Source organism: Acomys russatus, chromosome 6, assembly GCF_903995435.1.
Source record: "Acomys russatus chromosome 6, mAcoRus1.1, whole genome shotgun sequence".
In the NCBI taxonomy this organism is placed as follows: Eukaryota; Metazoa; Chordata; class Mammalia; order Rodentia; family Muridae; genus Acomys; species Acomys russatus.
In genome coordinates this window covers 55,366,788-55,390,080 of record NC_067142.1, presented here as the reverse complement: position 1 = coordinate 55,390,080, position 23,293 = coordinate 55,366,788, and the positions used below count along the sequence as shown (strand labels likewise).

At 46.1% G+C, this 23,293-nt stretch overlaps 1 protein-coding gene across 1 annotated transcript in view; it reads left to right on the top strand.

Moving 5' to 3' along the window:
• Positions 1 to 5,720: 5,720 nt before the first annotated feature.
• The window catches only part of Pappa2 (pappalysin 2), a 198,475-nt gene continuing 180,902 nt past the window's right edge, over positions 5,721 to 23,293 (top strand). The window contains exon 1 of the mRNA XM_051148331.1: positions 5,721 to 6,633. Coding sequence (XP_051004288.1) covers positions 5,721 to 6,633 — 913 coding nt within the window. The remainder of the gene's footprint in view (positions 6,634 to 23,293) is intronic.

Sequence of the window (23,293 nt, the reverse complement as noted above, 5' to 3'; positions counted from 1 at the left end):
ATGAGTGAAGTTCCTTGATCTATTTGCATGAACATAAATTTCAAAACAAAATCATTGACATTACAAGTAATTTACAAGCCATTGTGTATGGGGGAGAATTGGGATTATTTAGCAAAGAGGCATCACACAGTTTTAGAAGAAGATGAGGCTTCTCTTGGCTCAGGATGCACAGGCAGGGGAGTGAGAGCTAGGTCTGCATTTCTTCCTGAGTGCTGTGTGATTCTGAACTACAGAACAGGTATCACCGACAGACATTCCCTATGCCTCATGAGAGGGAGAGGCCCAACTTCACTTTTCTTTCCTGGTCTCATGAAACTCCCCTGGCAGACCAGTAAACTAGAAGACAGGTACAGACAGGGAAAAATAACATCAAAGGTGGGTAGGGGCTTGAGAGAGCTAGGTGCTACACAGGAGCCTGCTACTAAGTGTGCGGCTTTACTTCACATGTGAAAAAGAGGGGCTGCAGTAAGTCACCCTAAAGGAAGCTTACACTGCCCTGTGAGGTGACACTGATTCCCAGTTCTGAGATTTGAACCAGGAGGAAGAGAAAGCAACAATTTTGAACCTTCTAGTGACATCTTTCAGAGACGCTCACTCTTTCCAGGTCTAGCTGAATAGGACTCCAATAAACATATTGCCGAAATGTTTGTTTCTGGGTGTCATTTTCGACTGCAAGTAGCTAAAACAGACCCAGCTCCTATATATAGACGCTGCATTTGGTTGTGTGCTCTGGGAGGCCTTTATTACTGTGCTCCTTGGCAGGCTACCAGCTGAGCCTTTCCCTCAGATTTTGGAATTAGGAAGTCAAAGAGGATCACTGGCCATGTTAAGGGTCTCCAGTCCGTCCTCTCTCTCTCTCTCTCTTTCTCTCTCTCTCTCTCTCTCTCTCTCTCTCTCTCTCTCTCTCTCTCTCTGGTAAAGCCCCAGGTGCCAGCACAAACTGGCTCTTCTCGATGCTCAGAGCCTCCTAATATTAATGATGACACCGCTGACGGGAACAGACCAGCCCCACCGTGGTGGTGAATACAGGCAAAGCTCCCCTGCCATCTGAAGGAAACAATTTGTGTCAAAATGAAGTATAGATGGCCACACACAGCCCAGTCTAGATAAGAGAATCCAGAACCGTTAGTGGCTCGAACAAAGAGAGGGAGTTTTAAAGGTGTTTTGTTTCCTTGATTGTGTTTCTTCTCTTTTCTTTTTTCTTTTTCTTTTCTTTTCTTTTTTGAGGGTGGGTGTTAGAATTTTCTTCATGAATTTTCTAGGGAGATGGCAGGCTAGGACTACGAAGGTGAAGGGCAGAAGGTGAGGCAGGTGGTAAAAGAGGAGATTACTAGCAGCAGGGGCAGGGAAAGAGGGAGGCTATACAGAGACAGTGCTGGACTCTGGTTTTTAAAACCGTGCCCTGTCCCCGAGACAGTCCCTCCACTGTATGTCCTTTGTTTTCTCAGCCCCGGCTCCCAGTGGCCTTTCCACCTGCCTCTGTGATCCTGCTGTGTTTACCCAGCATAGATCTAGCTGCCTTTCTGCTCTCCAGAGTTCACGTACTCCCACCCCTCCTTCCCTGCTCCTTCCTTGCTTCATCCACCCCCCTCTTGTCTTCCCCACTTCTCTCCCTCAGCACTTCATTCTCCCAGTTTCCTCCTTTTCCAACCCTCCTGCCCTCCCTCTTCCATGTCACTCCTTTCTCCTTCTATGCCTCCTCCTCCTCACCTTCCTCCCTTCCCCTTTCCCCTTGCTTTCCTCTCTCCCTCCTTCCCTCTGTCCCCTGGCCCTCTGTCAGCCTTTCACCCCCTCTCCTTCCTCTCTTCATCCACTCTTCCTCTGTTCCTCTCTCTTCCCTTTCTCCCGCCTTCCCTGCTCTCCTTCTCTGCTCTGGTCCTCCTTCATACAGCTCCAGTTCCTTGCCCTCTGGATTTACCTGCAGACCAAGACACCGCTCCTCTTGCTAGAAGCTGTTTAAGAAATCCATATCCTCTCCCTTCACTCCTTGGGCATTTCAGAAATGATATTCCTCCCCCAACTACCCCGTCAAAATAAAATGAATTCAGCCAGCTCCTGCTGTGTGTCCTTAAATTCATTCCCTCTAGCCTCGCTGGTTTGAAAGCCTGTACCCTAGAAGGGGCCTCCTGCATTTGCTGGCAACCCTGCTTGAGTCTGATCGCCACAGATAGTGCTTTGGAGTGAAAAAAAAAAGGGGGGAAAACCCTCTCGTTGGAGATTTCAAAACAGATTCTACCAGCTTTCAAATCTGTGCACTTTGCGGAGTGGCAGGGTTTGAGGGAGAGTGGTTGAGGAACTGGGGTGTGGGTGTCTCTCATAAACAAATAAGCAACAGAATTTATATATGTATAAATTTGGTCTTTCCCTTGGCATGTTTGGTGTCTGTCTCCCTGGCATCAAGGGTGGGTGCTATGTAAGTCTGACTTCTCTCACACTTTTGCTCCGGCTTGGGGCATGTGTGTGTGTGTGTGTGTGTGTGTGTGTGTGTGTGTGTGTGTGTGTGTGATGGAATTGAGGAGGGGGGTTGCTGTGTTTTTGATCCGATTCACTTGACAGATTATTTGAATCCAGCCCACCTTTCCGCACATGTCAAACAGATGGGATCATTGTTAAAAGCCTGGAGAGCCGGGCTGAGCGGTGGGTAAGGCAGGGAAGGAGAGGGAGGCAGGAGGGGCACCGAGGGGAAGGAGGGGGCACCTTCCAGGAGCTTTGTGTTTTCACACATTGGAACTGACAGGAGACCTTCTTCTCTGTGGGTTGAGGGGGAGTGTTTGGGGGCATGGGGCTGAAGAGGGGGGTGGAAAGAGAGAGAGGTGGGGTGTGGGTGGGCAGGGTTATGATGTCACAGCCCAAGTTACAACAGGAGGAAAACACAGAAATGGTTCAACATTTTTTTTTTAAACTTTGGACTGCCAAGAGCTGAAGGAGAGTGGTGAGCAAAGGAATGAAGGGGGGGAGAGAGAGAGAAACTAAACTGGAAGCCTGAGTTTTGTGTTGCTTCTTGAAACCTTATGAATGGATTACTAGCAGCTGAGAGCCAGGAGAGACCTATAGGGGATGCAAGATCACCCACACATACAGGGGGAGAAAAACAGGCGGAACCCTTCCCTGACGTGCTATCCCCCCTTCCTCAAATGAATGGTAGGAGATGTTTTTCTGAGGGTCTTTGGGGTGGCAAGGGGGCAAGGGGCAAGGGGCAAGGGGAGGGGTTGACTTCTCATATCTGAGTATCTTCTTTTTTCTGAAGCTGAGCCATCTCTTCCTCATTCTCTCTCTCTCTCTCTCTCTCTCTCTCTCTCTCTCTCTCTCTCTCCCTCCCTTCCTCCCTTTCTCCCTCTTTCCTCCCTGGCTTCCTCCCTCGCCCCTCTTCTCCTCTGCTGTTCTGGCTTTCTCTATCCCTGTCCCCAGTCTCAAATTCTATTCTTGATCTGCTTCAGGGGGCCAAAACTGAGTCAGAAAAGTGAAGGGAGCTTAGGGAAGTGATAAAAGAAAACAGAGAGACGAAGACCTAGGGGTATCTGCTCAGCAACATCCACGTGCCTGAATCGAGGGCTTCTGTGGGGGGTTTGCTTTGAGGCTCTATTCTATGCTACGTGGGGAAACAGGGTGCTTGTGGGATGGGGCACGCAGGACTCAGCATTTTTATAGGAGTTAAGTCAGTTATCAGCTGGGAGAAAGATGAGGAGACACAGGCTGGAGGAAGGACCATGATCTTACTCCAGAACATGTGGGCTGTGTGAATTAGTTATAAGTAGCAGAAACAGAGTGATTTTAAAAGTGTAAGTGATTTTTTTTTTCTTGAAAGGATTCCATACATATTTGCACCTGTTTTATGCTACCTGTAGACAAGCATGCCTGCATTCTCTGCATGTGTCCATGCGGTCTATATACAAGCATGTTCCTGTAAGGGATACGAATCCTTTGAGAAGGCTGACATTGAGCACCTAGGAAAACAAAGCAGAGGTTAAACTCACAGTATTCGCCTCCCCCATCTTACCCATTCATTTCAAATCAATTAAAAAATATCTGCTGCAATCTAGCTGTTCATTTGTGTAAGTTACTTATTTTGAGCACCTTGTGTATTTATTTGTTCACTCAGCATATGGTGACTTTTACTAACTTTAGACTGAGAAACTTCTGAGAGAAAAAGAACGTCTATGTGCTAGAAGTACATGGCACTACCATTTAATGCTTCTCACGGCAGGCAGGGTAATTGATTTCTCCTTTCCTCCAGTGTCCAATAGGAAGTGAATTTGGCATTGTCCTTTTAAATCTGAAATGATAGAGTAAAATAAGAAAAAAATGTAGAAGGCTTGTGATAAATCAAAAGAAAGAGATGTGAATGATCTACAAAAGGCTAGTGTGTGTTTATTGACCATATTCATTCAACGTGTGAGTGTGTGTCTGTGTGTGTGTGTCTGTGTGTGTGTGTGTGTGTGTGTGTGTGTGTGTGTGTGAGAGAGAGAGAGAGAGAGAGAGAGAGAGAGAGAGAGGCTACACACAGAAAGTCACGCTCCAAAACAGTATTGATTGTTTTCTATTGATTGTGTAGGCTGTGGCTGCTGAGAGAGAAAGCCTGAGATGTTTACTGGGAAAACCAAGAGGAGCATCTGTCCCTTGTGCCTCAGAGAGGTGGGGGGAAGGGGGGCTCAGGAGGAAGGAGGGGACAGAGAGTAGGTGGAGTGATGCACCAAACTTATTAGCTTTGACATCATCATTGTTTTTAAATGAAAAAAAAAAAAACACCCAAGAAGATAATTACAGGAAGAAAGAGATGGAGAGACGGGGAGCAGGAGAAACGGGAGGGAACAGGTCCCTTGACGTATATGCGGCTCATGTTGCTCTTTCTATCCATCTTTCCAGAGACCCACCAGGCTCCCAGAAGGTGAAAGCAAGGGCTCCCAGACTCATTTGATCAGAAGACCAGCAGACTGCCAGCCAGAGAACTTTACAGAGACTTGCAGCATACCAACAAGTTGGACAGGAATATTAAAAAAGAAAGAAAGAAAGAAAGAAAACTCTTCAATAATCAACAACTGAGCGTCAGGCTGAGGGAACGCTCACCTACCCAGGCAGGCTGGAAGCTGTGTGGACATCTGGCTGAGGACATCTGAAGAGAGAAAGTTAAGTACCAGCTTCGAGTTTTCTGCCCCAGATTATTTCTGCATTTTTAGAGACTACGCATAAAACTCTGTCTCAGTCCAAAGGTGGTTTTTTTTTTTTTCTAATTTGATTTAAGTTGAATATACTGTGGGTGATAGGCTCTAAAGAGAGAATCTAACTCCTATAGAAAGAAGGGGAGGTGAAAGTGAACATCAGAGAATAAGACTGTTTCGAATGACCAGCTAGGGTGGTGTGTATCTGAGGGAATTTGCCTTACATTATACACACTGTTCTAGTATCAGTGAGGAGAGGAGTTACCTGTGGGGGGAGGGAGTTTAAAGTAAGAAGAAATTAAGCAAGCAAGAAGGGAGGCCAAGGTGAGAAGGACCAGGCTGCAGGAGTGACAGAAGCCACAGGGGCTGACTGAATCCCCAGGACAGATAGTCAGGAGAGGCATTCCTTTGAGGCTACTCGAGAAAGTTTAGTTTGTGAATCAGTTTCGCTGGTGACTTCAAATCCATTGTTGGTGGTTGCCTTTTCCTCACCTTCCCATCATTCTTGTGTGGTACCCAGAAACTGATTTCTAGTTCTAAGGAACTAGAGCTGAGGGAGATAGGATGTTTTGGAAGATCCTGAGAATAAGCCTGGTGGTCCTGGCTGGGTGGGCAATCAGTGCCACCGACTCAGAGCTGGGCTCGACACGTAAGAAATTCCTGGCCCAGAAGAAACATCTGAATCGGGTGCGGTTGGAAAGAGAACAGTGTTGGCTGGGGAACAAGGTTCGAAGACCGAGAACTGCTCCCCAACATCATCTCTTTGGGGTCTACCCAAGCGGAGCCAAAAGCTACCTGAACTCCTACCTTGTGTGGAAGCAGCAAACCCAGAATGTAGCATGGAGCCAACAAAGCACAGTGACAGAGGCTCCGAGTGGTGTTTCCCAAGACCTGACTGAAAACCCAGCAGGAGTGAGGAGGGCGTCTGAGCAGCCAGCTGCCCCGTGGGTAGGGGATGGTCCTATTGGGCAATCGGAGCTGCCTAGAGATGATGACACTTATCTTGGCAAGGGAGGATGCAAGCAGGCTCTAGGTGAGCCTGCTACTCGGGGAAGCTCAGAAACTGCTGCCTCCACCCTTGCCACCTTTGCGTACCAGAATGGACCCACAGCCGAGACCCAGAGGAATGGTGAGGCCAGTTCTAGGCTTCCTCACCAAATGCAGAAGAGGCAGGCAGAAGTGACCAGAGACTCCCGGGATACCCCTCAAGATTCCCAGCTTTGGCCTAAGAAATCCCGTAAGCACCGAGATAGTGACAGTTCGTTGGCGGCCACCATCCAAAATGGTGGAGGGGTCTCTGGCTGGAGAGCAGAGACCTTTAACCCTCAAGGAGGATTGCCTGTACTGTACTTCTCTGGGAAGAGGGAGCGGCTGCTGCTCCGTCCAGAAGTGCTGGCTGAGATTCCCCGGGAGGCGTTCACAGTGGAAGTCTGGGTGAGACCAGAGGGAGGACAGAACAACCCAGCCACCATTGCAGGTAATGTCCTCTACTACTGGGCTTTCTCAGGTCCCGGGGTGGTGGTGGTGGTGGTGGTGGTAGTGGTGTGTGGCTGCCTCCATTTCTGTCATGAGTAGAACAGAGGGGAAAAAAATGAGGAACAGGCTAAGGCTAGGAAAGCTTGGCCAGAGGGGGTGTGTGGGTGTGGGGTTATTTATCAGAGCAGAAGTACCCTAGACACCATCAAGATGACATTACCACCTACCCAGGGCATTGCCACTATCCATCTCTTGGTGTTCTATACATTGTGCTTACACCTTAGGAGACCTCAGCTTAACTCTTCTCCCTTTTTAAAGGGAGCGGACTTGGATTTTTTTGACAAGGAGGAAGGAGAGCCACATAGCTTCTCATAGTCTAACATGGACTAGCTAGGCACCTCTGAAAGCAGATGACAGTCCAAGGATGGTACTAGTGAGCAGTGTCCAGTTAGGTCTAAACAGCAAGGAAGTGAGACTGCCACCCTGGAACTAGGAAGAAAGGTATCACCTGTGTCATAGCATGGGTCCCCTTCGCTTTACCCCAACAGGTCTCCTGGAAGACATGGGCACTTACAGGCCAGGGTCCTGGCTTCTAGCCCTAAATATGAAAGCTTGTTTAACACGTCTGCCTCTGCACTGTTAGTCAAAGGCATTTGTTTGGGCGTGCTACCTGTGTTTATTTTGATTAAAGAGGGATACCCAGGAAGACAAAGAAAAGAGCTGAATTTTGAGTCCTTACTTGTCTTTTTCTATCTGGAGAGGTTGATACCAGCAGGATTTGGCTGTATATTTTATCCTTTGGTGTCTCATTATTCTCTTAGACACTCCACCAAGGGAGAATTGTGAGAAATATAGAGTGTAATGGTATGTATGCAGGAGAATGTCACAATGAGACGAGTTACTTTATACACTAATGACTCCCCCAAACAAAATACTGTCCCAAAACAAAACAAAACAACAAAAAAGCAAAGCAAAAAAAAAAAAAAAAAAACAAACAAAAACAAAAACCAAAAAACCAAACAAACAAACAAAAAACAGCACCAAGTTGGATTAGCCAAACACCCATTCATGTTTGTCAGTTCCATTACATTGATGGAGAAACTGAGGCAAGGAGGAGCATGTCAGAGACATGCTAGGAAAAAAAAAATGCCAGAGTTCATGAATCACTTGATAGTTCCTCAAACAAAACAAAGCAAAACAACAACAACAAAGCCCAAACCAAACCAACCAACCAACCAACAACAACAACAAAAACAAACAAAACAAAACAAAATAAAACAAAAAAACAAAAACCACTCAGGTTTCTGAGTGCATCCAAATAAGTTGCAGACTAGGCAGACAAATCTGGAGGGATGGAGCCTCCTCCAGTGGGTGTCGCTGGATCATCCTTGTGGACACTGTGTCTCCCCTCTTTGGCTGCTATTTCTTATTTGGAATCTGGGATTCCCAGACACTGAGCACTCTCCAGTCATGTGGCTTTGCTTTATTTTAGTTTTGGGTGGGAGAGGGGATGAGAGAAGGGGCCAGGCTGTAAGCTAGGTGGGGGCAGAGAACGAGGAGAAGGAAATCCTTCTTCTAGGGCCAAAATGGAAGAAATAATGAGACGATTATCTGCTTGGAGTTGGCAGCCTCAGAGTTTCCCCAGATGACATCTTCTTGCTGCCTAGTCTGGCTTCCTAGTGCCCATCTGCCAGGGAGACTGCGTGCTTGCAGTCTAGATTAAGGCCGGCAGATCCGACTTTGCTTCCTCCTGCAGTAGCAACACAGACCTGGGATCAGTTCCCTGGCTGTGAAGACTGAGAGGAAAATCCAAAAGGAATATATGTGGGAGGCCCTGGAGGACTATTGCCTGGGGTCATTACAGTTCAGTTCTGGAAAACAGGACCTCGGTACCTGACTTCTGGCTTTTATCCTCCAGTCCTTCAGTCTCACACTGGTCAAGGCCAGTGATGCCAGGGTTTGACTACAGACCCAGCGCTCTTTGCCTCACCTCTGGCATGCTTACCCTCATTTCCACATGTCTTTCTGCCTTGTCTATCACCAGCAACTGTCTCCATACTGCCACAGCACACATTCAGATCTTCCAGAGCGCACTCAAACCCTTCCAGCCTCTCTAAGTATATACAATTGGGCAGAAAAAGCTTTTCTTAGCAGTTTAGTTTCTAAATGTTTCTTTTTCCTCAAATCAAAGTAGCTCCTGGGGTATTCTGGGACTTCTCTCTTAAGTCTGTTTCTATGAGGTTTGGGGGGCAGAGGGCCTATCTCCCTGGGCGGTGGTCCATTCACTCTTTCCTCAGACTTGTGCTGGCCCAAATTATCCCAGGCAGGATTGAGGGTAAAAGCCTGTAGGAGGCGGGGGTTGACTACAAGGCCTCTATTCTTTGGGCTCAGCATGCTGTTCATTGTCTATGCCCTTATTATTTCACCTGTGAATGGCATGGCTAAAGATCCGGAGGTTACCAAATCAAGTTCTCTGCCATAAGAGCCTCTGCTTTGCATGACTTGACCCTCTTTCCAGTGACTTTACATCTCTCAACAATCCATCTTCCTTTCTTCCACTGGCCTGGGTCCTCAAGCTGGTCAGTATGTGTTCCCTTGCCTGATGGGACTTCAGTTACAGAGTGACCATATGGAATCAAGTTGCTGGGAGTGAACACACCAGCAGCAAGAAGCCGCACTTGGGTTGTTCCTCTGAGGGTAGGCCAACATGCTGCAAGACTTGGCTCTCACTCTGCCAACAGATTTCAAACCTCAGGTTCCGCCTACTTAACTCAAGCCAGCTCCCTAGTCCTCTACCTACCATGCTAAGGGGATTTTCTCCTCAGCAGAGGCCTCAATTTAGTCACCACCAATGGGGCTGCAGAAGCCCCTACCCACAGCTATGGGGCCTTAGGGACTAGTTCCGACATAGGGCACTAGGTGGCAGTGTTGTCTCATGCACAGAAGAGGAAACCATGAAGTGGGGACTGTCTGTCATTTCCTTGAGGGCTGTCCTGTTCTGGCCTCTGGGCTGTAATTTAATCACCTTCTGCAAAATGTTGTTGGTAAGCATCCCTCAGGGTCCACTTCATATAAGTTTTTTTTTTCTCTTTTTAGTTTTCTTTTTCTTTTGAAAGGCCTGTCTGTAATAGCTAAAGTGGCTTTTTTTTTTTTTTTTTTTTGAGAGTTGTGACTAACTTGTAGTTCTAGCAAACAGTGAAGAAAACAAAATCAGCTAGAATTACCCTCTCCCTGCACTCTAAGTTCCTGCATTCTTCTGTAACAAGTCAGACTCCAGAATGAGTTGCAAGAATGCTTTTCTTGAGGACTGAGGGCAATGCAGGGCTTGCAAACTTCAGGTGCTGGGAGCCTCTTCTGGCCATCCTTTGTGCTTTTTGAAAGGTAGACTTCCAAAGGTGCCTGTTTCCCACAATGGGAGCAGAGGGCAGCAGAGAGAGGACTGCTTGTTGGTGGGTTTCTTCACAAAGATAGCCAACCAGTCAAAAGTCTGGCACTTTGAGAATATGTGGCAAGCTAGGAGTTTGGGGTCAGAAGTCCATTAAGTTGGGCCGTTAGAATTTAGTGTTTAAATAAGCTGTCTCCTGTCCTATTCTGGTGTGGACTCTTTAAGGTCCAGTGCCTGAAACCATCTGTGCCTTACCTACCATTCCAACTTCCGTTCCCTTCCCTCAATCCCAGCATACACAAAAGAGGACATTTTAACAGGTTCCTCTGCACTCATAATTGATTTCAAATGTTCCCTGAAGTAGCCCAGCTGAGTAACCAACCACCTGCAGGTCTGAGCTGCAGGACACTGAGTCATTAAGTCCATGGTAGTTTGGAGCCCAAGCCTAGGACTCTTCATCCAACAAATAATTATTGAGTGCCTTACCACGCAAAGTGCGGCAAGTCATTGAGAGGAACACAAAGATGGCTGAGGAACTGTCCTTGACGTGAAGGCATGTTTGGGTCCTCTGAGTGCTCAGTGTAGAGCCTGGGGGACAGACAGAGTTGGAATAGAATCTTTCTCGACACTTAACAGGACAATTGTCCCTGGTGATCTATCCAGCTTTTTTTCTGAGCTATACTTTTCTCAAATTGAAAATTAAAGGGAATTTGTATGTATATAAGTCTGATTACACATATATGTATGTATCTGATTCTATTTGAAATAAAGTTGGAAAAAAATCCCAAACAAAAGACAAATAAGGAGGGGCCCTACTTTTAAGTGTCTCACCTAAGTCACATAGATACAATGCCTAACACAAAATTTGGCCTGTGCAGCTTTTATCCCTTAGGAATATAATTAGATAATCTATAAAATGGGAATGGCTGTTAAGTAGCTATTATTTTCACAATATGGTCTCAAGATAAGAATGGTAGATTAAAAATCCCCAAAGATCCATTTGTTTTAATTAAAAAGTTTCGTCTCTTTTTATTTGAGTGACACTATTTTGAATTAATTGGGCAATGGTGTTAAAACTTTTATTTTATTTTCCTGAACCATAGACCCTATTAGATATCTCATGAAATCTGGGCTTACTTAATAGAAAAGTGTACACAGTTACTTGGCTTCCGGACTTCCTGATAGCCAGACTCTGCTGACACCGGGTCATTGTTCAGAGCCTGTAGCTGGCGTTTCTGTGTTGAGTGACATCTGCGGAGTGAGGCTTTAGGGTAAAGAGCTCTGACCACAGCAGCACAGGGTTTTACAGAAGACACATGGCATAGATATAAAGAGACAACAAGGGGGCCCTCTTAATCCCCCAGATCCAGTCAGGCAACAAGCTGTGTCCGCATCTTTTCCAGAAGGCAGGGATCTCTGTCCTGGCCTTTGTTTGCTTCCCTACACACAGTAATGGTCAAGTCAGAGGGCTTGTCCTCATCAGACCCTGAGAAATCACCTGTCCCTCTCACACTCCCCTCCTGGATTAGGGCTGACATTTTCAGTGACATTGTAGTGACTCTGCTGATACAGAGCTGTTTGTATGAGGGCACATGATTGTTTCCTGGGGGTGTCCCTGCTCTTTCTGGTGACAGGGAGAAGTATGAATTGTTCATGGGACGGGAACACATGCCTGATGGTTGTGACTTAGCCTCCTTGCTTTGGAGTTTTCACAGTGAGTCTCGATAACTCTCCAGAGGAGAAGTGCTGAGAAGGTGGTCTGGTCTGAGAGGCCATGATGGGTTTCTGACCCATCAACACCACTTTTTGACAACCCATTGTGGCGCCTTGGTCTCTAGAGCCTCCCTGGTTATCTGTGTGGAGTTAGCTCTTGTTTTTTGTTTTGTTTGGTTTTTTCCCCTCTCTCTCTGCAGTCTGCTTCTATAGACCTTCCCGCGTGCTTTTCTGGACAGTGCATTGCTTCTTACCTTCTCAGGTAGGCATGGCTCTTACTTCTATCAACTGAACATCCCCGAGAAGCTATCTACAGCTCCAACTTATATTTGTAATACCCAAATACCTACTGCAATGTTAGAAGGTCATATTCTATAAATCATGTTTGTAGAATAAACTTGAAGTTTAGACTGCTGGATTCCAATTGGGGTGAGAAGAACTTTCTGGAACTGGAGGCTTTTATTGTGGGGATGCAGGGTAACGGCTTGCAAGTTGTGCTTTGTTACCTATGAAGTGTCTCAAGAACCTCCGAGGGAAACTGCTGAGCACAAGATTGCTCCCCGCTGCCTTCCACAGCACACCCCTTCTCTGACATGTCTCACATGAGCAGAAGTTTGAATTACTTTAAGGAAGTTTAGTCCCACAGTGGTAGATCAAAGGCTGGCATATTATGGCCTACGAGCCACATTATTCCCAACGGTGACACTGCCTTCGTAGATGAAGTTTGATCAGACACACCACACTCATTTGATTACGTGTTCTCTGTGGCTGCCTCTGTGGCAAATGACAGAGATTAGTGGTTGTGACAGAGACTGTATAGCCTTAGAAGCCTAAAATATGTATGGTCTGGCCCTTCGTCACTGAAGTGGGGAGTGTGCTGAGAGCTCTCTTAGCGCATCACTGCTTCCTGAGCTTCAGTGTGCACAGAGGTGGTCAGCCTGGGGCGTGCACCTGGATGCAGATTTGAAGAGAGTGCATTTTACAGGGATCTAGCCCAGGGGGTTCATTTTCAAGAACTATGTTTGTATGGAGAGCACCCCTCCCTGAAGTGACAAGGGAAAAAGAAAACCTAACGCAGTTGCTTCTTGTTCAGGTGCCATCAATGGCCTCCCAGAACATGTTTGCACCACTTCTTTCTTCTCTCCTTCCCCTAGGGTCAGGCTACCATCATGGGCTGGTAGCTCTTCCAGCCTTTTCTAACTCCTTCCATCTTTTCTCTCAGAGTTGTTTTTAACCTAACAAAATCTTTGCATATTTAACCTTCTTTTGGCATCGCCTCTTGTACCACTCCGTTACCGAGATACGGATGTGGATTCTGTGTTTCTGGGGAGGCCTGGGACTCTGCATGTCTAACCAGCTCCTTAACTTAGATGCTGCTGCTCAGAAACTTCAGGTTTACCAGTGAGCATAGGGCAGTGGATGACAAACTTTTTCTGAAAAAGAACAGACGCTAAATAGTTAAGGCTTCGTAGGCCATATAGAGTTTGTAATGCAACTCCTAAATTCTGTTGCTAATATGTGCACATCATCACAGTTCATCCACAGCCACATTGGTAGGCTGTGTTCCAATAAAACTTTATCAAAGCAAGGGTCACACTGTGCTTTGCTCCTCTGTAATTGTGTGCAGAGCTTTGGTGTAGAAGGTTCTTCCTAAAGGCCATGCTTCTTCTGTAGTTCTTCTGGCCTTGTTTCGTTATTTCACAGGGCAATAGCCCATCACTGTCTATTGGGTTCCCCCTCATAAGCTTTAAGCAGCAAGCTTATGGGGAATACTAAGCCACTTAGGAATCACAAGGCGTTAGATTCTGAAACTGCACAATGGACAGGAAGCAGAAAGTTACACTTGACAGGGTTCCCTTACAATACCCCAGCGTTCTCTGGGTTTTGTGCTAGCTGGGTGCTTGAAACCAGCCTGGTGAAGGCTCGCCATCTGCCTTGCAGCTTTAGACCTGAGCCTTTGGAATCATCTAGTTGTCTAATGTGGCGCTTGAGGCAGATGGATTTCCTCTTTGAACGACAAGGTGATGCCCTACTCACCACACTGCTGCCTCAGTGCCTGACACATTCTGTTGCCTTTTCTCTCCGCCCCCCTCCCCCCTGCAAACTTGTTGAGGTAAAAGGCTCCTAAAAGCTCTGTTTGATCTCAGACAGACAACGCAGTGGGCAAGACTTCCAAATTCCAGTGACATGGTAGGCCCTCAGTGCCTGGCCTCTATGAGTTATGTTCTCTCTCAGTCCTCAAGGATGAGAATGAAAACCTCAGACACCTTTGGATGCCATTTCTAGCATAGTGCAAAGGTTGGTAAGAGTGAGAGACAGAGCTGTAAAATAGTAATCACCTTTGGCAGATGAGCAAAGCTAACTGTTTGTCTGTAGCCAGCAGTGCTTTGTCCTTTCTCACCTCCCGCTTCCACTTCCGTCCTTGTCCTTATGCACTTTTTCTCATTCCTCTGGGGCAGGCCATCTGATTCATTCAGAATGTGCATGCCAGGAGGTCTGGCTCTCTCTCTTTCCTGTTTCAGTTCAGGTCTTGTAAAGGCCAAATGAATGCCTTATTTGGCATTTACTGAGGAGGAAGAGGAGGAGGAGGAGGAGGAGGAGGAGGAGGAGGAGGAGGAGGAGGAGGCAGCGACAACACCTTCACATGTATCCTGAGCCCATCCATCCTGAATGCTCAGGAGCTTGAGTCCCTGATGTCACAAATAAGTACATAAATCTCATGACTGAGCCCTTGAGGGCATGGAGTCAGGTAGCCCCAAGGCCTCATCAGATTGGTTTCTGTTCACATCACACACCCTCACTCTTGTACCTTCCAGAGAGCATATTTCTTTGCCAAGTATGTGCCCCCCAAAATAACAACACACTTCCTTTCCTGTGTTTACTACCTGTTCTAAGACAATCTTACTTTAAAAAGAAGGGAAAAAAAGGAAAGCCAGGAAATAAAACTCAGGGCAAACCAAAACAGTTTTCTCTATGACTCAGAAGTGAGTGGCAGAGAAAAGTGGTTCTTCTCAAATATACAGCACAACAACTGGATGCCAAGGCTTCCAAGCATGTTGAAGTGGAAGCATTGCCATGACAACCAGGTGGGACAGCAAGGTCAGTAGTTGTGGCTTATGTCTAGATTGGAAGTCCAGGTACCTGATCAGAGGTGAAGCCATGGAGCAAAAGCATTAATCGGACGTTCTATCCTTAGCCACCAACATTTTATGTCTTTCATTCAGGTACTTTTTGTACATTTGGGGCAGGTTATGAAAGTATTTTGGTATTATACATGCTCATTCATTCATTCGCTCATTCGTTCATTTGTTCAACAGTCATTGAGCTTCTATTAGGTGGTAAAGTGTCAGATATCATGCCCCATGCTTGGGAATTAAGACTAACTAAGAGCTATAGCTACAGGATGCTCACAGTCTGGTGGCCTTTTACACACCTTCCTCATGGGAGTGAGCAGCTCTGTGTGGATGAGAGAACTGGGGTGAAGGAGAAGAATAGTGTCAGATGGCACAGCAGTGCCAAGGAAGCCACCAGGTCTGAGGTGGGGACTTTGGACTCTGCCCTTGGGAGTTACAGACTAGTTTAGGAGAATCCATTTCACTCCAGTTGGGTAGAAAAAGAGACGTTCTGGTAGTAGTTACTGGGGTGCTTGAGGCACATAGTAGGATGTTTAAGGCAAGAGGCTTTCAGGGGTAAACACAAATTCAGAGAGATTTTATTTGTGTTAACAGAGAGCCAAGACTCAGGGCACAGTGTTAACGAACTAGTAATCTAAAGCCAGTGCTAGGAAAAACACAGGGAAATAATGGAAGACAAATATATCAGAAATGTCAAGCGTGCAAATGTGGGCTCCATTATTATAAGGGATTTTTCATAGTGGTGTTTCCTTGGCAACTTCTGCAACGCTGACTTTGTGTCACACACTCCCACAGTCAGTTTAGACATTTCAACTCCAAGTATTCCTCAGGACAACTTGTAGAGGGAAATGGAAAGAGGAGAATTCAGAAAGAAACAGGATGTTGCCCGGGAGCCCTAGAGCTAGTGCACAGAGCTGAGGATCTGCAGGCAGCCTTTACAGAAGCAAGGTCACAGAGCTGCTGTGGACAGAGCTGAAGTTTGAGCCTCAGAGGTCCACTCTTCTGTTTTCTGTTTGTGAAGGGGCCATCTATACAAGCTGAGCTACCATGTCTGGTTTTGAAATCTTTTTAATTTAACATAATGTAGACTTACAGATAGTTCCTAGCTCAATTTATTTTTTTCTCCATTCATGAACTTATAGCTCATTCATTCAACAGATGTTTATTGAACTTGAAGTATGCATTCAGTAAATGTTTTTTTAAACCTCCTACTTTACATAGAATAATTACACACAAGAGCTGTAGCCGCGGCCTATCTTAGACATTCTTTGTTTTAATGAACATTAATAATTTGAAATAATTGTATAATTGGCTATCGCTCTAATCCTTATAATCTGGCCATGGCCATAGATCCTGAGGACAGTGGTAATTTGGGGCAAGATTCCCTTCATGGGTGCGATGGTCTTGCTGGCCCCTTGGAAAGAGCATGGACTATCATTGGCTTGAACTCAACCAGCCCATCACAGGAGAGGCATGAATGGGTGGCCTCACCCTCTTTGACTCTGTCCTCTCAGCATTAATGAAATGAACAGTGCTGTATGGCAGTGTGCTACTGAAAGCCATGTCGTAAGCAGGGAGGCAGTTATTCCCCTCCGCTCCTGGCAGTTCTTTCGACACGCTCCCTCCTGACCCTGCCTTCTACTAGCCTGCAGCATTCTTCAGTGTTCCACATCATAGTCCCAGCAGGTCCGCTTAGCAGGGGAGGCCTTCGGATCTTTCATTAGCATCTCCAGATAGCTCTGGATCTCAATCATTCCTGGGTCACCCAGCACCATGACAACTCTTGGAACAGAACACCTTGTTTGAATGAATAGATGAGGAATATTCTGTCCCTTGTACACACAGAGCTTGGCTTCTTCTGATTACTCAATAGGGACCATAGCTGAGAGGTATGGGGTATTAGGGAGTTCTCTCCTCTCCTCTCCCTCTTCCTTGCCTCTGTGTAGACAATTTATCCTGCTAAATGTCCTGCCTACAACTTCTTCTCTACTAGAGTTCAGTATCTCTAGCTGTTGGGAAGTAAAGCCAGATCTGGAGTCCAGACTTCTGGCTTCAAGCCCTTCACCAGAACTGGGAAGTTCCTCATATATAAAATTGGAACAATAGTAATTTTGCCTCAAGGATAGTGATCATATTAAAGGAATCACAAGTTTGGAGTTCTGCCAACTAGGTTGTAAGTCCTTGATCAGTGCTGGTGGTTATTTTCATCATTGGTGTCACACAGGACTCCCCCAGCTAGGCTCTCTGCCTTCCTGCCTTATGCTTCCCTTCCTTGTGACATGCCTTACAACCATGACAGTGCCTAAAAACTCCTCACGCTTGGGCACGTGTTGCACATACATTCATGGAGTTATTTGTGGTGAAACCTTAATTACCTGAATCCTAGGTAACTGGTGTCCTTACTAATAATTTGCTTATTCTGCCTTTTAGGCAACAGAAGGACACAACTACAAAATGAGACTGAAAAAGGGATCCGGTAGCTAAAACCCACCATTAACACTTGGAACAACTTAAGTCTTTCCTCTTTCTATGTCCATAGTCTCAGGTGTGGACTGTGAGAATCAGCTGGGATAATGAGAGAGAGAGCAAGACTCCAGACATTGTCTGTGCAGACAGCAGCCTAGTGAGGCACACACATGGGGAAAGACATTTTTCCTAGAGTCAAACGGGGGCAGCCTGGGGATGCACTCCTAAGTTTCTTAGCTTCTAATTTGAATTTATTTCAGTTCTTTCTGGCTGCTTCTGTTTAAATTTCTCATTGGAAAGTAGAAGAAAAGATTTTATGAAGATTTTCAGTAAGATGGGATTGAAAAAAATTATTTCAGTCCTTATGTAACCCTAACTATGAACTCTTTAGATCACAGTTTTTTTTTTTTTTTTTTTTTTTTTCATTTGTCCTTTCTTCTTCTCGGAGACCAAGTAGCCAGAATAGTTTCAGGCAGGGATTTATTAACCCAGAGGTCAGAACTAAGAGAATGCTCTGTAAGCACACAGCGCTGCCAGCTCATCTGAGTTCAGTTTGAGAACACAAGCTATGGCTCTGTCACTGTCATGCAGCTGAACAAAGCCACTGTGACTGGCATAGCCTTCATGTGTGTGGTTCCTAAGTGCGCTGTCTCACGGTGTTTTCCTCCTGGACAGCAGAGCCTCCTAGGTGACTTGTGCCTGCACGGCAGAGGCATGAACATTTAAATGTTCTCAAATGAGCACAGGCATTGTGTGTATCTGAGCGACTCTTGTAGCTAGTGGGCAAATGATTTGTACTACAAGAGCAAAGCAATGTATGGCTTTAAGAAAATCTGCTATGCACTCTCTTGCCATCCAATCAAGAAGTGGTATGTTATTTTCAATTGCTTAAGTCTCTCCTCCAAGTTTGCTTTAACCCATGACTTGTGAGTCCGGCAGGACTATTGAGTATGTGTGTGAACCACTGTGTAAACACGTCCCAGGATGGCATTGATTCTGTAAACTGACCCAACTAAAAGGAAATGCTAAACACACTTCTGAGGGGCTTCTCACCATCATTTGTTCGATGGAGGAATAGCACAATAGGAAAATGGCTTTGCTGCTGCTTCAGAGGAATTAGAACAGAGAGTCTGAGGGGAGACCTTGGTGCAGGAGGGAGAAGGAGGAATACCTGTTGGTAAGGCTGACACTGCATGTCTATGTCCCACTGAGGACTAATGGGCTGTGGAGGCCATGGTGTCATGTCATATTTGTCCTACTCCAGGTTCTCTCCGATCTATGGCTTTCCCTGTCTCAGAGTTCGCGTCTCCTGCCTTTGTGGATTTACACTCTGTTGTATGAATGCCCTTCCCATTTTTCTTAAGGTGAGATTACAGTCGATGTGAACACATGCTGGAGACAGCTTTCGACTTTTGGTGAGAAACAGCAGGCTGTTCCACTGCTCTTCACACTCCAGAGGCTCACTGTGTGAATCCTAGGCAGACAACCTCAGGCCACTTTAGCTCTTAAGGGAATTCCATAGCTACAGGATCAGCAAGGCTCTCAGAGGCTCGGGAGCTTTCATACTGTTTGTTCTGGAAGGCAATTAGAAATAACATGCGAGTAAATAGATAGATAAATAAGTAAAGAAATAAGCAAATAGAATTTCTGATAGTTTCAATTACCCAGGAGACTCTGCCTTCTCTTTTTCCTCAACCTTTTCTTGGTACCAAAGGCTACCAAGGAACATCACAATATGTATTAAACTTATGTTATTTCCTCATGTATTGCTCAAATATACTGAGATGGCAGGTGACATACTGGCAAAGTCCCAGGTCTGGAGGAAGTTGCCCAGGTTACTTAGAGGGGACAGGGGTGAGGAGGGTTCTGTATTCTTTGTTGTCCCCCATTGTTAATATAAAAGGAGCTGAGAGTCAGTATGCCTTTTTATAGGCACAGGCTTTAGGGGCAGAGATCTGCTAGGTCAGATTAGTGGCTGTGCCTTCTGTGGCACGGAGTTGTAGAAGGAGAAAATCTAGGCAGATTTTTTTCATTAGAGAAAACAGAGTTGTTCCGTGATGTGTTTTCAGTTGGGAGGATGCTCTTGACAACTCTGCTAAAAACCTCTTGTGGACCCAAGCCAGTAATGACTTAATTGTTCCCACCATGGGCAAGATGTTTGCCTTGATACAATAGGAATCAAGGGAACCATAAGGTAGGATTGTCAGCTCTCAAGGAGCTTGTGGTTTTGTTGATGAGATGGACCTCCATATGCTAAAATGGTAACCTTAGCAACCAATACTACCACTGACTGCTTAGTGGGTGCTGATCATTTTGCATGTGCTAGTGTGTTCCATCTTATTGTACTATAAGCTGGTGCTACTGTGTTATCTCCATTTTACGATCTGGAAACTAAGGCATGCTGCTCAGGGTCATGGAGTTACTGTTTTCCTGATCCAGTTGCTCTATTTCACAGCCTGCTCCTTCAAAAAGAAACGTTAAGCAACCTTCTGTTTTTCAGCTGATTTCTGGGCTGGGTCCACTTGTGAGTTTCCAAGGCCTTACTGGGGAGATGCAAGGGTCTTGGGATGCGGCAGGGATGTGCTAGAGATGCTCTGGGAATTCTGAAGGCTCTGGCCACTCTTCTGCAAGGCACGTTACAACTGTAATTTGACTTCCCTGGCAGCTCCTTTGGCTTCTGTGGACTAACTTGCTCACCACTTACCTACTTATGTACATAGTTGTATTGTAGTCACTAGCTAAATTTTCATCCCTGTACACCATTGATCAACGCTTATCCGCCAAAGAAACAGTTTATTCTGACTTGGAGTCCTGCTACTCAAGGACTGGGGTGTTGCTCGGTAGTAGACTGTGCTCTCACTATACGCACTGCATATTTGGTCTCTAGTAATATTAGAAACAAAACAAAACAGAACAGATGAAGCTAGAAGGATAGCTCAGTGGTAGAGCTCTTATTTAGCACGTGACGTCAGGATTCCCCCATCTAGTGTGATAATAGCAGGCACACTACTGCCATTGTTACCTCTGGGGTCCGGCTACTAACAGTGTAGTGAGTTCAGCACCTCAGCTTCACCAGAAAGTCTGTTAGAAGGCAAAGATGCAGTTACTGCGTGAGCGCCCCCCACGCCCCCGAATCAGAACCTGTATGTATTCAGATCTGGTTTCAGCCTGCAGATGGTAGGTTGTAGACAGAGAGTGTGGTTTTAATTCAGCTCCCTGTGCTGTCCCATGTCCATGAAGAAGTCACAAGCTGAGCCCCAAGAGTAGCTAAGGTGTGTCAATATAGTTCTTGGAGCTATGCTAACTATTTTCTTTAGGATCACACTTAAGCCACTTTTTTTTTTTGAGGCCATGCCCTTCTTTGGGTTCTTACATTCCATGCCACCATGGTTTCCCAATTCCTTAGGCAATTTCAAAGCAGGCCTCTCCCCTCTGTGCCTGGTGAAGTGCCTCTGTATGCCTGGGTGGCCTGTGGAGGGCCAGGGATATCCCCCCTCCTGGCTTCTATCATCCACGCCTGTGATGAGAGCATGACTAAAACGAAAAGCGTTCTGTAAGGAGGAGGTTGACATTTTATGCTGGAGAGATGCGAGTGAGATGGTCCCCATGAGACGTTCCCCAATTCTGCGCTGTGATTTGTAAAAAGACGGGCTCAGGGATGAAAAGTTGCGCCTGATCCGGATTTGAAAGGAAGTTATCTGGACCAGCTGAAAACACCTCCACGGGCTTGCTCCTTTTTGCTTTCTACCCCTTTCCTGTTCGCACAGCCCGGTATCTGCCAGATTTACTGCCTTTTGATGGACAGGCCTTTTTCTGTCTTCCTTGTCCTTCTTATGCTGCTTCCACGATCTCTCTACTGTGTGTGTGGAGGGGTGGGTGCTGGGTGTCTGCAGAAGACATCATATACACATACAGGGTAGACCCAGGCATAACATCCTGAGAAAGAGCCTTGCCTTCTATCAGGCTGATTTATGATCATGACCTAACCTGCCTCCCCTTTCTTTGCCCATTTTCCTCCTAAAAACAAACTTGCACCATACAGCATGTTTTTGCAGTTACCAGAGCTGATGACACTGTGTGTGACTCTGCTGTTTTGTTGATTGAAGCCTTTACCTTCCTGGAAGCTGATGAAGCTTCTCCGAGAAGCAGGACTCTTGCTCCTGATTTTAATCCCCCAGAGGTGCAGAGCAAAATTCTTGCCACGGGGATTTCTTGGAAGTTAGGTTCGACAGCTGTGTCCTTGCCAAGAGCATCATTTCTGCCCAGACCTTACCTTCCCCTCCCCCGTCACCCTGGCTTGTAGTTAAGTGAACTCTATCAGAGCCATTCATGACTGAAGCTTCCAGGGGAGGCTTTGCTCAAGAAAAGTGCTCAACGGTTTTCATCACATGTGCTGTCATCTAGTTGTGTAGGATCCAGAAGAAAGAAGCATATTATAGAATGGCCATGGGGGGTGGGTGGGTGGGGGGGAAGCATATTACATACTGGGAAAAGTCAACAACTGTAATTGCACAGCAAGGGGGCACACCTGAGCTCCTTTGGTTCTCTCTATTCCTAGGTATCACAAGGCAACTTCAGGGTTATTGGGGTCCACCAGGCCTGGTGGGAGTACTCTATCTGCCAGTCCAGGACTCTCACAGCTCAGATTTCAGTAACAGAGTAGACACAGCAAAGGAACAAAAAAAAACCATCATTTCTTGATCCTGTGGGGAATTCAGATGTCTAAACTAAAACCCCCTTTTATTGGCAAAGTCTGGCATGGCCTAGATGCTAGGTTAAAAGACAATAGCATTCCAGCAGGGCTCAGCAGGCTACCTGCCCACTTCAGTGAGGGTGGTCAAGGTCAAGGCCTTTCCAGACAAGACAAAACTTAAGATAATTTTGGAAGGGCATCCCCATTGATGGGAGATATTTTAGATAATATGATGGATATGACACCATGTGTCTTGCTGGGACTATTGTTAGGAAAATAGCATGACTATGGGAGCTGGGGAGATACAGGAGAATGGAGGAACAGGGCTTCTTCTCAGCGTTGGGCCTATGTAGTCAAAGCCAACTGACAGAAGGTTCCAGAGGGAGAAAGGGGATCCGTAGAGAAGGAAGCCAGCAACTGGCAGTAGAAAGGCGGAGACAGCCTCAGAAGGAACTCCCACTTTCACCAGTTTCTTCAAGTCTGGGTGAGCTCCTCTCTTATCTATTACATATGTAATCATGACATAATGGAAGCCACTGTCATAAAGCCAGTTTCCAGCTTCCTGTTCTTCGAACTCCCTTTCCTCAACCCTCTTCTATGTGGCCACAGTTCTGGATTCAGTATAACAAGCCTCCTTGGCTTTGGGATCCTTAAGGCCCTGTAACTGATTGCTCTTTGTCACAAAAGGAGCCTGCGGGCTGCCTAGAGATGTAGTCAGACATTCAGCAAGGCTGCGGGGCAGTGCAGGCTCTGGCGGTGACCTTGCTAGTCACTTGCTTTCTCCTCAGAACTATTTCCAGGTGTGGCTGTGAGCCTGTGCATTTTCCCATGAGTCACACTAAAAAGAAAAAAAGAAAAGAAAAGAAAAAGAAAGAAAGAAAAGAAAAGCAATCAGTAAATCTATTAATGCCACACTCACTAGCCCATGTCATTCGTTTTGTTCCCAAGCAATAAAACTAAAAAAAATCATTTGAAGTATTTTACTGTAGTAGAAAGGACATGGGCTTTTTGGTTGAATAGACTTGGTTTTGATCTCTGCTTCTGGCACTTGCTAGATGTGAGCCTGTAAATCAATTTCCCCGTCTTTCGATGCTCAGCTGTTGGTCCTCAGGGAAGGATATTCCAATTCAGCTCATGCATTTGTGGTACACTAAGAGGGATGGTACATGAGCCATGGCTGGAGCCCAGCAAAGCCTTAGCAAAAGACAGCTAAGCTTCATTTATTTCATCCTGACCCAGGAAACAGATTTCCTAAGCAAAAAGACAGAAC